The following is a 14941-nucleotide window of genomic DNA, read 5'->3' as shown; positions in this document are numbered from 1 at the left end:
TCAACGGAGAGCGTCACATCACCGGGACTTGAGTTTTCGGGCGCGGCGCTCCGTGGCGCGAGTTTACGGTGCTCGTAGTGACTTTTCTCGGTTTCCTCGGCCTGCACGGTGCATTTTTTCGGGACATTTTCGCGGGCATTGTGCGGGTTATTCATACGTGTGTTCGGGTTTCTCCGTATTTCAGCCGGGTTCAAAGGGAGTGACTCGGGATGTCCGACAGTGAAATTCACATCGGGAAGGTGGAGGAGGGAGACGATTCGGGAGCGTCACCCGGTGTACCATCGACGGTATCGCTAGCTCCCCCCCCTCCAGCGGGCACCACTCGGCGGGAACGGTCTCCGGGCGCGGAGTCGCAGGGCAAACGGGGCTCGTCACGCGACACTTCACCGGGAAATTCGGACAAACGGCCGTCGGGCTCGGCCGCTCTTCGGGCAGCGACTCAAGCGGCGCGGATACGGCTGTTGGGAGCCATATTCGAACGGGTTTGCGCCGTGGACGTCGAGAATACTTCCGTGGCCCAGCTCGACGGGTTCCTCTCAAACGCCAAGGACCTTTGGGGTAAATTCAGCCTCATGCACGACTCCATACTGGAGAACAGCACGGACGACTTCCTCCAGGATGAATACTTTACGGAGGACGCGTACTCTCGGGCCTTCACGCTCTTTGGCGACATCACCGGGCAGGTGGCAGTGCTGAAGGACGGGATTCAGCATCGCGATCGGGAACGGGCGGGATCACCCTCACTCGATACGAGCGTGGCAACGGGAGACAGGTCATACCTGCCAAAAATCGAGCTACCATCATTTTCCGGGGAGTATACTCAGTGGATACCGTTTCGGGATCTCTTCACTTCGCTCGTCATCAATAATCGGGCGCTCTCAGATGTCGAGCGGATGCACTATTTACGGGCGTCGACCACGGGGGAAGCCGCGAAGCTGATCGCGAGCATGGCGATCGAAGCGGACTCCTTCTCAACGGCCTGGGAGACTCTTACAGAGCGCTACCAGAACGATCGGGTTTTGGTCACTTCTCATCTCGACACGCTCTTCAAAACGGCGGTGATCGCTCCTCGCTCTGCACGGGATCTCCACGCGCTCGTACACAGCGTCACCGAGTCATACAACTCACTTCGGGTATTGGGCGCTCCTATAGAGCACTGGGACTGGGTGCTGGTTTATCTCATTGCCAGACGTCTCGACCCTGGGACTCGGGAGACGTGGGAGCTCAGGACCGGGCAATCTAAAGTTCCCCCGTCATTCACGTCACTACGGGAATTCCTGGGTAATCGAGCTCGTGCATTGGAGGGAGCGGGCGTCGGGACCATCTCCACCCCAAAATCGGGCCCGGGCAAGGAGAGCACACAGAGGAATACTTCCTCTCGCGTGCATGCAGCCACGTCGGGTAGCGGGACAACCTCGCAAGCTTGTGCCTTCTGCCAGGAGAAGCACTACGTCGCCGTGTACTCCAAGTTCAGGCAGTTGTCTCCAGAGGCGCGTCGGGGCGAAGTACAGAGACTCAAACTGTGCTTCAACTGCTTGGGCCGGCACAACGTCAACGCGTGCAACATCACTACGCGATGCAAGGAGTGTGGGCGCAAACACCACACGATGATTCATACCGGGTGGTCCAAATACGGGGATGCAGCCAAGGGTACGGGAGTCCCCTCAACATCGGGCGGCCAGCAGGCCAACTCTGCGGACGCAGGCGCGTCAACATCGGGTACTTCTCAATGAGATACGGCGGCATTAACTTGCGCGATTACGGGAAGTGCACGACCAGCGGTGCTCTTGGCGACGAGCCAGGCGCTTCTCATCACCAACTTCGGAGCTGCTCATCGGGTACGAATGCTGCTGGACTCGGGGTCCGAGTTGTCCCTCATCTCTGACAAACTCGTTCAGCGGCTCAAACTTCGTCGGGAATCTTCCTCTATTTCAATCATCGGGATCGGCGGGATTTCATCGGGTCACACTCGCGGGATGGTCTCATGCACACTTCGCTCAATTCACACCACAGATTCTCTCTTAATAAAAGCATTCATTATCCCCAAGTTAATGCCAACTCTGCCTTCATTCTCTATTTCGCACCCCCACTGGCCTCATTTACAGGGTATTCCTCTAGCGGATCCAGATTTCTCGGTTCCGGATGCGGTGGATCTCATACTGGGCGCAGATGCATACGGGAAATTGGTACGGTCTCAAATTCGACGCGGGTCTCCTGAGGAACCCATCGCACAAAATACGATATTCGGGTGGGCAATATTCGGGCCCTGCAACGAAGCTCACAATTCGTCGGGTTGGGTGCAGCATGCCGCTGTCGATCACGGGTTTCAGGCTCTCCAGGACCTCCTCGCGCAATTCTGGGTGCAAGAGGAGGTGCCAGTGCAGTTCGGATCGGATCTCACACCGGAAGAGCAAGAATGTGAGGCTCACTTCGTCGCTACACATTCTCGGGACAATTCGGGTCGATATATCGTTCGGTTGCCTCTTCGGTCGTCCACAATCCAGCTCGGCCAGTCGTTTCATACGGCGCACGCTTGCCTCAATCGGCTCGTACGAAAGCTCGACCGGGACTCTCACTACAAGGGACTTTACGACACATTTCTCGGGGAGTATGAGTCCCTCGGGCACATGTCGCGGGTGCGGGACGACGAAGTCGGTCGGGATCGGGTCTATTATCTCCCTCATCACGGAGTCTTGACGACAAAACTTCGGGTAGTGTTCAACGGGTCGTGTATCACGGATTCCGGGACCTCATTAAACGATCTCATGCACACGGGCGCCAAATTACAACGGGACATTTCGGATGTTCTCCTCTGGGCACGGCGCCACCGATTCATTTTCGCGACTGACATAGTCAAAATGTTTCGGCAAATTCGGGTTCACCGGGACGATTGGGATTTACAACGAATTCTTTGGGTGGATGAAAACGGGAACACGGCTCATTATCACCTGACTACAGTCACCTACGGGACACGGTCAGCTCCGTTTCTCGCGGTACGGGTGCTACTCCAACTGGTAGCAGATGAAGGGGAGAAATATCCGGCCGCAGTCGCTCCTCTTACAATGGGGCGATATGTGGACGATATTTACGGGGGGGCTGACCAAATTTCGGAACTTCTCACCCAGGCGCGACATCTCATCGGGATTTGCACGGCGGGCGGCTTCCCGCTGGCAAAATGGCAGAGCAACAGTCCGGCCTTACTCACAAATCTGGGGTTCGGGTCGAGTCCGGAGGATTCACGCTCATTCGACGAGTGCGAAACAAAAGTTCTCGGGCTCGCATGGTTTCCGGGGCCGGACGTCTTCAAATTCACCTCACTTCCGTACACGGGCGGGCAAAGCATTACCAAACGGGTCATACTCTCGGAAATTGCTCAGATCTACGATCCTCTCGGGTTCCTCTCACCGGTGGTCATTCGGGCAAAAATCCTTCTACAACGGTTGTGGCTGGAAAAACTCGCTTGGGACGACCCCGTATCCACGGAGGTCGAAAAATCATGGGTCACATTTCGTCACGATCTGGCTCACCTCGGGAACATCGCGGTTCCGCGGTGGCTCAACATGACCTCGGATTCCACCGTCGAGATTCACGGGTTCTCTGACGCCTCACAGTTGGCAATGGGTGCGGTCGTGTACGTTCGGGTTACGGGTCCGGGAAAGAGCACCAGAACCGCGCTGGTCTGCTCAAAAACGAAAGTCGCGCCGATCAAACGGCTCACCATTCCGCGGTTAGAGCTCGCCGCCGCGTTATTGGTCGCCAAACTCGCGAAATACGTTCGGGATACGTTGCAACTCCGGGATTCGCGGGTATATCTGTGGACGGACTCCACAGTCACGCTTACATGGGTCACCTCTCATCCTTCACGATGGAAGGATTTCGTTCGGAATCGGGTATCCTCAATTCAAGAGCTCATTCCTCAGGGTCAATGGAGATTCATTCCCGGGCGGGACAATCCGGCGGATTGTGCTTCACGGGGACTAACCGTCTCTCAGCTCGAGCAATTTCAATTATGGTGGAACGGGCCACACTGGTTAGTCAAATCATCCTCACATTGGCCAACTCATTTCACCGGGACGGCAGATTCAGCGGCGCTCGAAGAGCGGCCAGGTCTTACGCTCACTGTCTCAACGCAACCCTCACCGGTCTTCGACCTCATTCATCGGTATTCCTCCCTCACCAGGCTGTTGAGAATTACTTCATTACTTTTCAAGGCGCTTACAAACCTGAAAGGTGCGGGTCAGGATTCATCGGGCTCACTCCTCACACCGGGAGACCTGGAACACTCACAACAATACTGGGTCAAGGCAATTCAAGGGGCCTACTTCGCGACGGAGCTCAAGATTCTCTCGGCGGGTCAAACGCTTCCGAAGTCGCATCCATTCACACGACTTACGGCGTTTATTGATTTTCACGGGACCATCCGGGTGGGGGGACGGTTGAAGCTCTCAGCCTTACAACCTGAGAGCAAACATTCAGCCATCCTCCCGCGGGACTCACCACTCACGCGTCTACTCATCTTGGACGCTCACACGCGCACGCTACACGGGGGGACGCAGGCAACTCTGGCGTTTCTGCGCCAGCGGTACTGGATAATCGGAGGTCGGGCCCCGGTTCGTTCCTTCATACTGCGATGCGTGCATTGCGCGCGCTTTCGGGCGCATCGGGCACAGCAGCTCATGGGCCAGCTGCCTTCAACACGGGTCACTCCAGCACGGGCTTTCTTATTCACCGGCGTTGATTACGCCGGGCCAGTCTCTCTCAGGAGCTGGCGGGGACGCGGGCACAAGACTTACAAAGGCTGGCTGTGCATTTTCGTCTGCTTCACCACTTCGGCGATGCATCTCGAGGTCGTAACTGACGCCACCACTGACACATTCATCGCTGCATTCCGCCGTTTCACCGGGAGACGGGGTCACGTGCATACACTGTACAGTGACTGCGGAAAGAATTTTCAAGGCGCGGATGCAGAGCTACGGAGACTTTTCAACGGCGGGACTCGGGAATCGCAACAGCTGGCGCAGTTACTGACCAACGACGGGACAAAGTGGGTTTTCAACCCCCCGGGCGCACCTCATATGGGCGGGAAATGGGAAGCAGCGGTGAAATCGGTCAAGTTTCACCTTCGGCGGACGCTTCGGGAGACCAGCCTCACGTTCGAAGAACTTACAACTCTTCTTACGCAAATCGAGGCTGCGCTCAACTCACGACCGCTGCAACCACTCTCGGAAGACCCGGACGATCTCTCCGTGCTCACCCCCGGGCACTTCCTCATCGGGGACGCACTCACGGCTATACCTGAGCCATCACTTCGGGATGTGAACCTCACTCGGCTGGCACGGTGGCAACTCATCCAGGAACGGGTCCAATACTGTTGGGAGCATTGGTCATCGGGTTATCTCCAGCAGCAGCAATCCATCTCCAAGTGGCTCACCCCTCTCACCAAATCCGGGTTGGTACAATGGTGCTGCTGACTGACGAGAGTCTACCTCCGCTCAAATGGCCACTGGCACGGGTGGTCGAGGTTCATCCGGGACCGGACGGGCTCATTCGGGTCGTCACCATTAAGACGGCGACCACGACACTCAAGAGGCCGATCGCCAAACTAGCGGTCCTGCCAATTCATCCGGGAGATTAATCGACAGCACTGCTGCCGATGGCGGGCGGAATGTTCGGGAATTAACGAGTTTTCGGTGCCGGCGAGCGCTCTCGGGCTCGAGTGCTCGCCCCACCGCGGGCGTCGCTAGCTCGCGGGCTCGGGAATTCGGGAAACGTGAGACAATGGGCTTTTCGTGCTCTAGTTCTCACGCTCTCGCGGGGGGTCAGCACGTACTGGACAAACAATTCGGGTGTGGTCGACGCGACGTGTGGCGCATGCCCACGGCGCGTCTTCATCGATCTCCATATTGATTGACTAGTCTAGATCCGGTCGTTCAGCGTGCTGACGTGCTTCTCGGTACAAGTTTCACTTTCGGCTAAATCTCTCCGGTAATTACGGTGTTTCACCAAAAATACCTCGCTTAATATCTTCAGGACATTCACGGGAAAAAATTGGGCTACTCATTCGGACTTTTCTCTCACCGATTGCGGGTATTTCTCACGATAACTATCGGGCACGCGAAAGCACGCTTCGAGCGCTCCTCGTAGCTTCGTCGAACGAGCCTCGTTCGACGTTGACCGGCTCTTCTCACTCGGATAATCTGCATCGGTTCGGGTGTACTTTCAATCGTGGGCATACTGTCCACGTTACTCTGCGAGCAATAAAACCTCTTTACATTTTCTATCCCGTTACGCATTGTGTCATTTATTTTCTTCCCACCAACACCAGATCCTTCACGCAACACGGGTAAAATAACAAAAAAACAGTGCAGAATCAAGGCTGTCCCTAGCTCTAATCAAGAGACTCGGTAGAGTCTCGGGACAAGTACATTGACAGCCCTGTCGTCTGCTGGCCCGAGACTCGCCGAGACTATACTTTCTCTGAATAAAACGATTCGCCGTGGTGGGGGTAAAATTGGCATGTGATTTTATTGAATTACGAAGCTCAGGAGCCATTTAGCAACTTGAAAATTGAAGTTTAAGGCAATTGAGTAATTCTCTTTCGATTCCGCCCTAAATCAGCATGATCGGTGTTGTAATTGCTGAGAAAAAACTTTGCACGGGCTCAAGATTATGCAAAAGTTACCAACACATTCAAGAATTTATGCGTCTGTATTTATAAACACCATCAAAGGCACTTTGATGCTCTCGAGTTTCTGATTCGTTGGATCTGACGACATCCATTTTTAGACGTTGTGATTGGTTGTTGAAATTAGTTGTTGATGATTGGAAATCTGACGTCAACTTCAGAACGTAGCACACGGCGCAGCACAGCTGGTAACAGCAGTCATAAATTCGACCGATATACATATATATATGTACAAACCATGTGTCAGTTTTTGATCGTTTGAACAGAGTTTCGACATTGCGAAGTGCGTGCGGGATCAATAAAAAAATAATTTTCGTCATCTAAAGAAGTGCATATTACTATTTATTTTGTTATTTGTGATATATTAAACCGGTATCAAAGCGGCCGCGTAAATGTAGTCGGTGATGTGTGTGTGAAAAAGAATATAAAAAATGCGCGATGCATGTATGTCAACGAAACTTTTCAAGATTTCATTATTTCGTTCGATTGGAAATAAGTGTTAACTGAAATAATGCTTCAATTAAACCAGAGTACGAGAAATATTGTCCAGTGCGAATAAATTGTCAGTGGCGTGGTTATATATCATGTGTACATAGGTTATATATACGAATAAATAGAACAAAAATACACGCAACTGTTAGAATGATATTAGAAACTTTAATTGAATAAATATTTTCTAATTTATTTCTTGTGTCGTCATTATTTTTAAACATCCCCATATTTTGCTTGATATTCAGTTTATTGGCTCTGCCCTCTCCGATCCTTGTTTTCACCCGCTCAGTTTGCAGCGGATCGATTCATATTATTAATTCGTTCCCTAATATGTGTTCTATGATTTTCTACTCCTTCATGATGATTGTGGTAACATGATTCGAGAGGTTTCTAACCATGATCTTGAATTGCACATTTTGTAAATCAGATTTTCAAAAAAAAATCTGGTCTTGGTATAGTGTGTAGTTATTCTTTTCCTATTAGGTCTGTCGAGTGATAAATTTGGAAACTTTTCGAGAAAGCCTTTGGATGCTTTTTTTGCTAATGATATGAAAAGTTGTATCTTAGGAATGCGGTATGCAAACACAAATTTTGATAACAAAACTTATAGAATGACATGTATGTTGAGTATTTCCACTTTGCAAACTACAAATATGGGATTATTATAAAAAAAATTCATTCCGATAAGTCTACTGTTGCTCAGTTTTGGATGCGATCAAATATGATGCCTACCAACATCCCCAGAAACTTACAGAATTGCTGAATGCAATGTGCGCTATGTCATTTTAATGTAACATCATGACTTTTGACAACTTTTCATTATAATGCTGTAGATTCGGATCATTAAAATACTGCAAAAATCTGTAAACTATACAATTTAAATACTGTGCCATTCATTTTACATTTTGACTCTAACTGTAACATCTATATGAAGAAAAAAATTGATTATAAAAGTCTTCAGTTGCTCATTTATGGATAGATTTGAAATTGCTGTCTTCGAAGCTCATTGCGCAGATACATTGAACCGCAGCAGATACCGGCGAACTCTGAAATTTCTGTGGATAAATATATATGCGACGGATCACCCCTTATCTTTGATTATGGTAATATGTAATGGAACTTGGTTCGGCAAGTTTTTAAGTGTTCCTTTTCAAATAGTATTGAAGTTTGTATGACTGATATACAGCAAATACTTCCAAACTTTGATATTTCTGTGTTGCAGCATGTGTGCCAATCATTCAAATCATTTCCTCCAACCGTATCATGTAATCTAGAAAATTCATCACAAAAGTCTTCCGCATTTCTAGATACTTCAATTTTCCTTTTTCTACTCCATTGTGAGTTTTCGAATTTTTAAATTAATTTCTGAATTGTCCTGAAATGGTTTTTCTCCAAAACCAATGCAGGCACCTTAAACGTCTTTGAATTCTGTTGCTTTGTTGAATTAAGTTCGCTTAGTTTTTTTTGCTGTTTTGAGTTCTGGCATAATAAATGGTAGAAGTTTACGGGTACTTTTTTTCAGCAACTATCAAACTGTGGATAATTGAACCTCAGCGGCCGCTTGCAAACTTTGGAAATATATTTGATTGAGGGCACGTTTTGGATGAAATAAAATCTCTAGATTCAGAATGCAAAAGCGACATTTAAAGTGGGCAAATCTGTTGGATTTTTCGTGTCTTGAATTTGATCTATCTTTCATTTGAAGTTTGAAGAAAAGGGATAAATAAAATCTGTTCTATTAAGGAAATCTTTACATCAGTTCTTTCTTGGTATGAAGACTTGGAAAAAATCGCCAAAGGCCAAGGACAGACAGGTGACGAAATATTTTCAGTACAATTTTGACGAAAAATAGATCTTTTGTCGCGGAAACCAACGTTATAAGCCGAAAATCATATTACAGCCCACGAGACGCATTTCTTCACTCTCTTGGGTTCCTATTACACAAAACATATTAGAAGATAAGGGGGAAAATCACCAACGTGGAAGAAGAAACCAGTGCCGAAATATTTCCAGTACAATTTTGACGAAAAATAGGTCCTTTTTCGTGGAAACCAACGTTATAAGCCGAAAATCATATCTCGGCCCCCAACCCGCTTTCTACCATTCTCTTGGGTTCCCAATAAGCATAACAAATTAGAGTAGAAGAAAAAAAATAGCCCAACTCCATGGACAGACCTGTGACGGAATGTTTTCTGTACAATGTTGACGAGAAATTTGTTGTTTTTCGTGGAAACCAACGTTATAGGCCGAAAATCATATCTCGGCCCGCAACACACTTTTCCCCATGCTCTTGGGTTCCAAATAGACGAAACATATTAGAGTACAAGGAAAAAAATCGCCAAAGTCCAAAGACAGACCTGTGACGAAATATTTCCAGTACAATTTTAACGAAAAATAGATCTTATTTCGTGGAAACCAACGTTATAAGCCGAAAATCATATTATGGCCCACAACACGCATTTCTCCATGCTCTTGGATTCCCAATAGACAAAACATATTAGAAGACAAGGAGAAAAATCACCAAAGTCCAAGACCAAACCAGTGCCGAAATATTTTCAGTACAATTTTGAAGAAAAATTGGTCTTTTACGTGGAAACAAACATTATAAACCGAAATTCATTTTGCGGGCCTCATCCCGGATTCCTCCATGCTGTTTAGTTCCTAATAGGCATAACATATTAGAGTATAAGGAAAAAAATCGCCAAAGTTCAAGAGCAGACTTGTGACCAAATATTTTCACTACAATTTTTACGAAAAATTGGTCTTTTATGGTGGAAACCAACTTTATAAGCCGAACATCATACCTAGGGAAAATAAGATGGGGAAAAGTACATTGATGGTCCCTTATTTGCTGATAATTTCATGCAAAAGATTATCCCATAAAAAATGTTCGTATGAGAATGGAATCTATAAAAATGTACTAAGCAAATAATTCGTAGAAATTTATACTAAAATCCTATAACCGTCATAACATAAATGAGGAACATTTGAGAAAAAAGGCGTGATATCAAACCATAAACTTCCCCTAGGGAAAAAAAGGTTGGGACAAGTACATTGATGGTCTCTTGTTTCTGGATGACAGAAAAAAGATTTAGAACCAGGAAAAAAATTCTATAAAAATAATAAACGAAAAATTGAAAAGTTCAAAAAAATTCAACAAAAATAAAAAACAATCGAAAAAATTCTGTAAAGAAAAATAAAAAATTTTCAAAAAAAAATCATAAATATTGAACAAATTGAAAAATGTACTATCCAAGTTACATGCAGTATAAAAATGTATGATATCAATTGGAGGCCAAGTTTTTATTGATAATTTGGAATATTTATCGAAAAAATTGGAAACTGTAATGAAATTCATGATAATTATTTTCACGAAAAAACTTAATGAAAAAAAAGACATAACGGAAGTTACGTGCAGTACTAGAATGTATTATATCAATTCGAGGTCAAGTATTTATCAGTTATTCGAAATATAATCTCCGGCGACAAATGAGCGTTGAGAATCCTTGTCGGGCTCACAACGTTTTATCAAAATTACTAAAAAATTAATGGAAATAAAATCATTAAAAATTCACATGAAAGTCATTCGTTACTTCATCAAGGTATACACTTTAAAGAATCGATTCCCCTCCGACTTTCAGGATCCCCTGGTATTATTCACAACATTCAACTTCGATTGGATCGGTACAAATTATGTTCAAATACGTCTTAAACGTACTTGTCCGGCCCATCACTTTTTATTCAAATTGCTCATTCGACAACAAATCAGGGCTCTTCTATAATGACAAATATAATAAAATGGATAAAAATAAAAATAATATCTCCAAGTAATTTGAACTTGATTGTTCGCAAGTTCGTATAGCAATATCCACTTCTCAATTTCTTCAGTGAACACATACCATTCGGTAAGAACCAATGAAAATGAGAAATAATCAGGCGCATTACTAGAAATTTTCGAACCTACTCAGCCATGCAATGTTTTTTTTTCTATAGTCACGTACACATTTTGATAAATATCACTAGTCGAGTACGACACGTGGATTCCTGGAATTTGTAGAAAAATGATTTTGTTGTGAATTATGACTCCATATAATATAAATAGATTAATCAACTTCATCTTTCATTTTCGTTTCATTTTGACAAGAGCGATTCGAAGGAAAATTATTTTCTCGGGAATTACTGTTCCTTAATATTAACACATGCATTAACTTCGTTTTTGATTTGTTTTCGAATGAGCAATTTGAATAAAAAGTGATGGGCCGGACAAGTACGTTTAAGACGTATTTGAACATAATTTGTACCGATCCAATCGAAGTTGAATGTTGTGAATAATACCAGGGGATCCTGAAAGTCGGAGGGGAATCGATTCTTTAAAGTGTATACCTTGATGAAGTAACGAATGACTTTCATGTGAATTTTTAATGATTTTATTTCCATTAATTTTTTAGTAATTTTGATAAAACGTTGTGAGCCCGACAAGGATTCTCAACGCTCATTTGTCGCCGGAGATTATATTTCGAATAACTGATAAATACTTGACCTCGAATTGATATAATACATTCTAGTACTGCACGTAACTTCCGTTATGTCTTTTTTTTCATTAAGTTTTTTCGTGAAAATAATTATCATGAATTTCATTACAGTTTCCAATTTTTTCGATAAATATTCCAAATTATCAATAAAAACTTGGCCTCCAATTGATATCATACATTTTTATACTGCATGTAACTTGGATAGTACATTTTTCAATTTGTTCAATATTTATGATTTTTTTTTGAAAATTTTTTATTTTTCTTTACAGAATTTTTTCGATTGTTTTTTATTTTTGTTGAATTTTTTTGAACTTTTCAATTTTTCGTTTATTATTTTTATAGAATTTTTTTCCTGGTTTAAAACTATGCGGACATACATTTAAAGTTATGAGCGCGATACTTCATCATGGTGAACATGTCACCACAGGCCACTATACCTGCATGATCAGACATGGCCGTTCATCTTGGATAAACGTTGATGATGCAACAATTAAAAAGAGAACATGGCCTGTTAATGCCAAAGATTCTTATATATTTTTTTTTATGAGAGAGTAAATTAAACATATCGTTCGGAAAATAATTGCTAGTACGTTTTATATATTTTCTTTTTACTAATGTACAAATATAAGGTCTATACTTTCATTGTACAACGCATAACCACATTCAACTGCGCAGGTTCTCCTTTTTACATTTTCAGTTCACTAGAACACTTATCAGTTGACGTGTTTGGTACAGGGATAAGGAAGAAAGACACTGACCAATTTAGCCTTGAATTGCAGAGCCACGTTTCTCATTGGACGATAAATTGTGCTTAAAGTTCACCAACTCACTCATTTGATGAAATACAACTCCAGCTGTAGTAGCTAGGTAAATACGATTTTTAAAAACCGCTGATACTCTAGCCAGCATCAAGATTCATCTTTAGTTTTCATTGTTTTTTGTAGCAAGTCAACTCAAATCTTATTGGTGACACTAGTCGTTACTCGTATGCAGAGATGGTCCAACTACGGTAGAATAAGCAACGAGTTTACAAGTGACGAGATGTGGATTAGGCCTCTCGGGGAAACCACGTTAAAAAAAACGCGCCTGGAACTTTACCCCTGTGGTGGTGCGGAAAAAAGTTCGCAGAATAAAATTTTTACGTTGCTTATATTTGTATGAGCATGAGATCTATAAAAATTTACTATCAAAATAATTCATAGAAATTGAAATCAAAATCCTACAGCTATCAGAACATAAATGAGGAACTTATGAGAAAAAAGACGTGATATCAAACCATAAACTTCCCCTAGGGAAAAAAAGGTTGGGACAAGTACATTAATGGTTCCTTGTTTGCTGATAATTCCACCCATAAAAAAATTCATCCCGTGAAAAAACTATTAAAAAAATTATACAAAAAATTATTCCGCAAAAAACATTATCCCATAAAAAACTACCGTGAAAACAATATTAAAAAAATTATAAAAAAAATTATCCGCAAAAAACATTATCCCATAAAAAACTATAATAATAATAAAAATTATTCCACAAAAAAAATTATATTATAAACCTTTCGGAAAAATATTTCAACACAACAACTGAAATATAGAAAAATTGAAATGAAACGTGAGAAAAACTGAAATACGCCACTTAAAAACATGGTAAATGTAACGTAAAAAATTCTCACTTGAAACCATTTCAAACACTCATCCCACAGTCTTCTTATCTTATTCTAATGAAGGAACAACTAAATGAATTGAAAAAGTTCGTATCTAAATTACGTACAGCACTAAAATTTACGATATCTATTCGAGGACAAGTATTTCATAATGTTGAATACTAACTTCTATAGGACACATCAGGAACTTGAGAAAAATTTCCTGAATCAAAAAATTTACCATCTAAATTATGTGCAGTTGTAAAATTTATGATATCAAATAGTGGACAAGTATTTTATTAGTAATTCGTAATTTTAACATTATGAAATTGTTCTAATGTGCGTTAAGAATACTCGTCCAGCTCAGATTGTTTTATGGAAATTAGTAGAAAATCAGCTACTATAAAAAAATCTCCAAATCTTGCTTTCTAACAATTAGAACGATGCCAACCCAATTTTTTTAATAATCAGAAGATAAAAAATTGTGTTTGAATGAGAGTTGAGAATACTCTTCCGGCCTGAGCAACGGTGAAGTCAGGAGTAACTTTCCGACAGCAGAAACTTATAAGAAAACCGAACCCTTCCTGTCCCTGACTTTTTGGTAAATGGCTAATCCAAAAAAATCTCATCAAAGGTACAGTCATTTGTTACTCTTCGGCGGTAAAGACTTCTAAGAAGATTGATTCTTCTCTGACTTTCAGGACCCCCTGGTATTATTCACAATATTCGACGTCGATTGAATCGGTACAAATTATGTTTAAATACGTGTTAAAAGTACTTGTCCGGCCCATCACTTTTCATTCAAATTGCTCATTCAAATAAAAATCAGGGCTCTTCTAGAAATGTTAGATCAAAGTATGCATACAGAGAGAAATAAAATTATTTCCAGGTAATGTTAATTTGATTGCATTAATTTAAGGAGGAATGCCAACGCATTTCCTGTAATACACAAGGGAATTTATTTATTGTTCATCAGTAAAAAAAAATAGACTCTGTACAGTAGAAGTTTTCGAGCATTTAAGATAATCCCTAAGTTTATATTGTAATGAAAACAATTTTTACTTCTAACTTCTATTAGCGAACGAATTCTAATCGATATAAGAACCAACCTCTACTATTGTTGAGAACATAGCGCCGATAATAAATCCCATTTCAATAAATTTTCGAGCAGATTCGGTCGTACAATTTCATTTTCATATGATCATGAACACAATTGTAACTCGTTAAAATCGATGTCAAATGATAGGTACGTCACAAGAATTCACTAGAACTCGGAGAGAAGTGAATTTCTAATGAATACTATTCTTTCTTGAAAAAGATATTCCGATATATCGAAATGTGCAGCTTATATCCGTTGTCGTGAATCGTTGCCAAGAGATAGTTATCACCGAGCAGCGTTAGATATCTGAACGAAAGCGAGCGCCAGCGTTTTTGTTCTTCGTGGATTTTTATTTGAATGAGCAATTTGAATGAAAAGTGATGGGCCGGACAAGTACTTTTAACACGTATTTAAACATAATTTGTACCGATTCAATCGACGTCGAATATTGTGAATAATACCAGGGGGTCCTGAAAGTCAGAGAAGAATCAATCTTC

At 43.0% G+C, this 14941-nt stretch overlaps 1 protein-coding gene across 1 annotated transcript; it reads left to right on the top strand.

The window, feature by feature from the left end:
- The first annotated feature begins 1729 nt into the window (after positions 1 to 1729).
- On the top strand, positions 1730 to 5471 carry LOC122418310 (uncharacterized). Its single transcript, XM_043432449.1, has 2 exons — positions 1730 to 1861; positions 2106 to 5471. The coding sequence occupies exons 1-2, from the start codon at positions 1730 to 1732 to the stop codon at positions 5469 to 5471; spliced, it is 3498 nt and encodes a 1165-aa protein (XP_043288384.1).
- The last annotated feature ends 9470 nt before the right edge of the window (positions 5472 to 14941 follow it).

This window comes from Venturia canescens, chromosome 11 (assembly GCF_019457755.1).
Source record: "Venturia canescens isolate UGA chromosome 11, ASM1945775v1, whole genome shotgun sequence".
Classification (NCBI taxonomy): Eukaryota; Metazoa; Arthropoda; class Insecta; order Hymenoptera; family Ichneumonidae; genus Venturia; species Venturia canescens.
The sequence above is the reverse complement of the archived record's forward strand: the minus strand, read 5'-3'. Positions and strand labels throughout refer to the sequence as shown.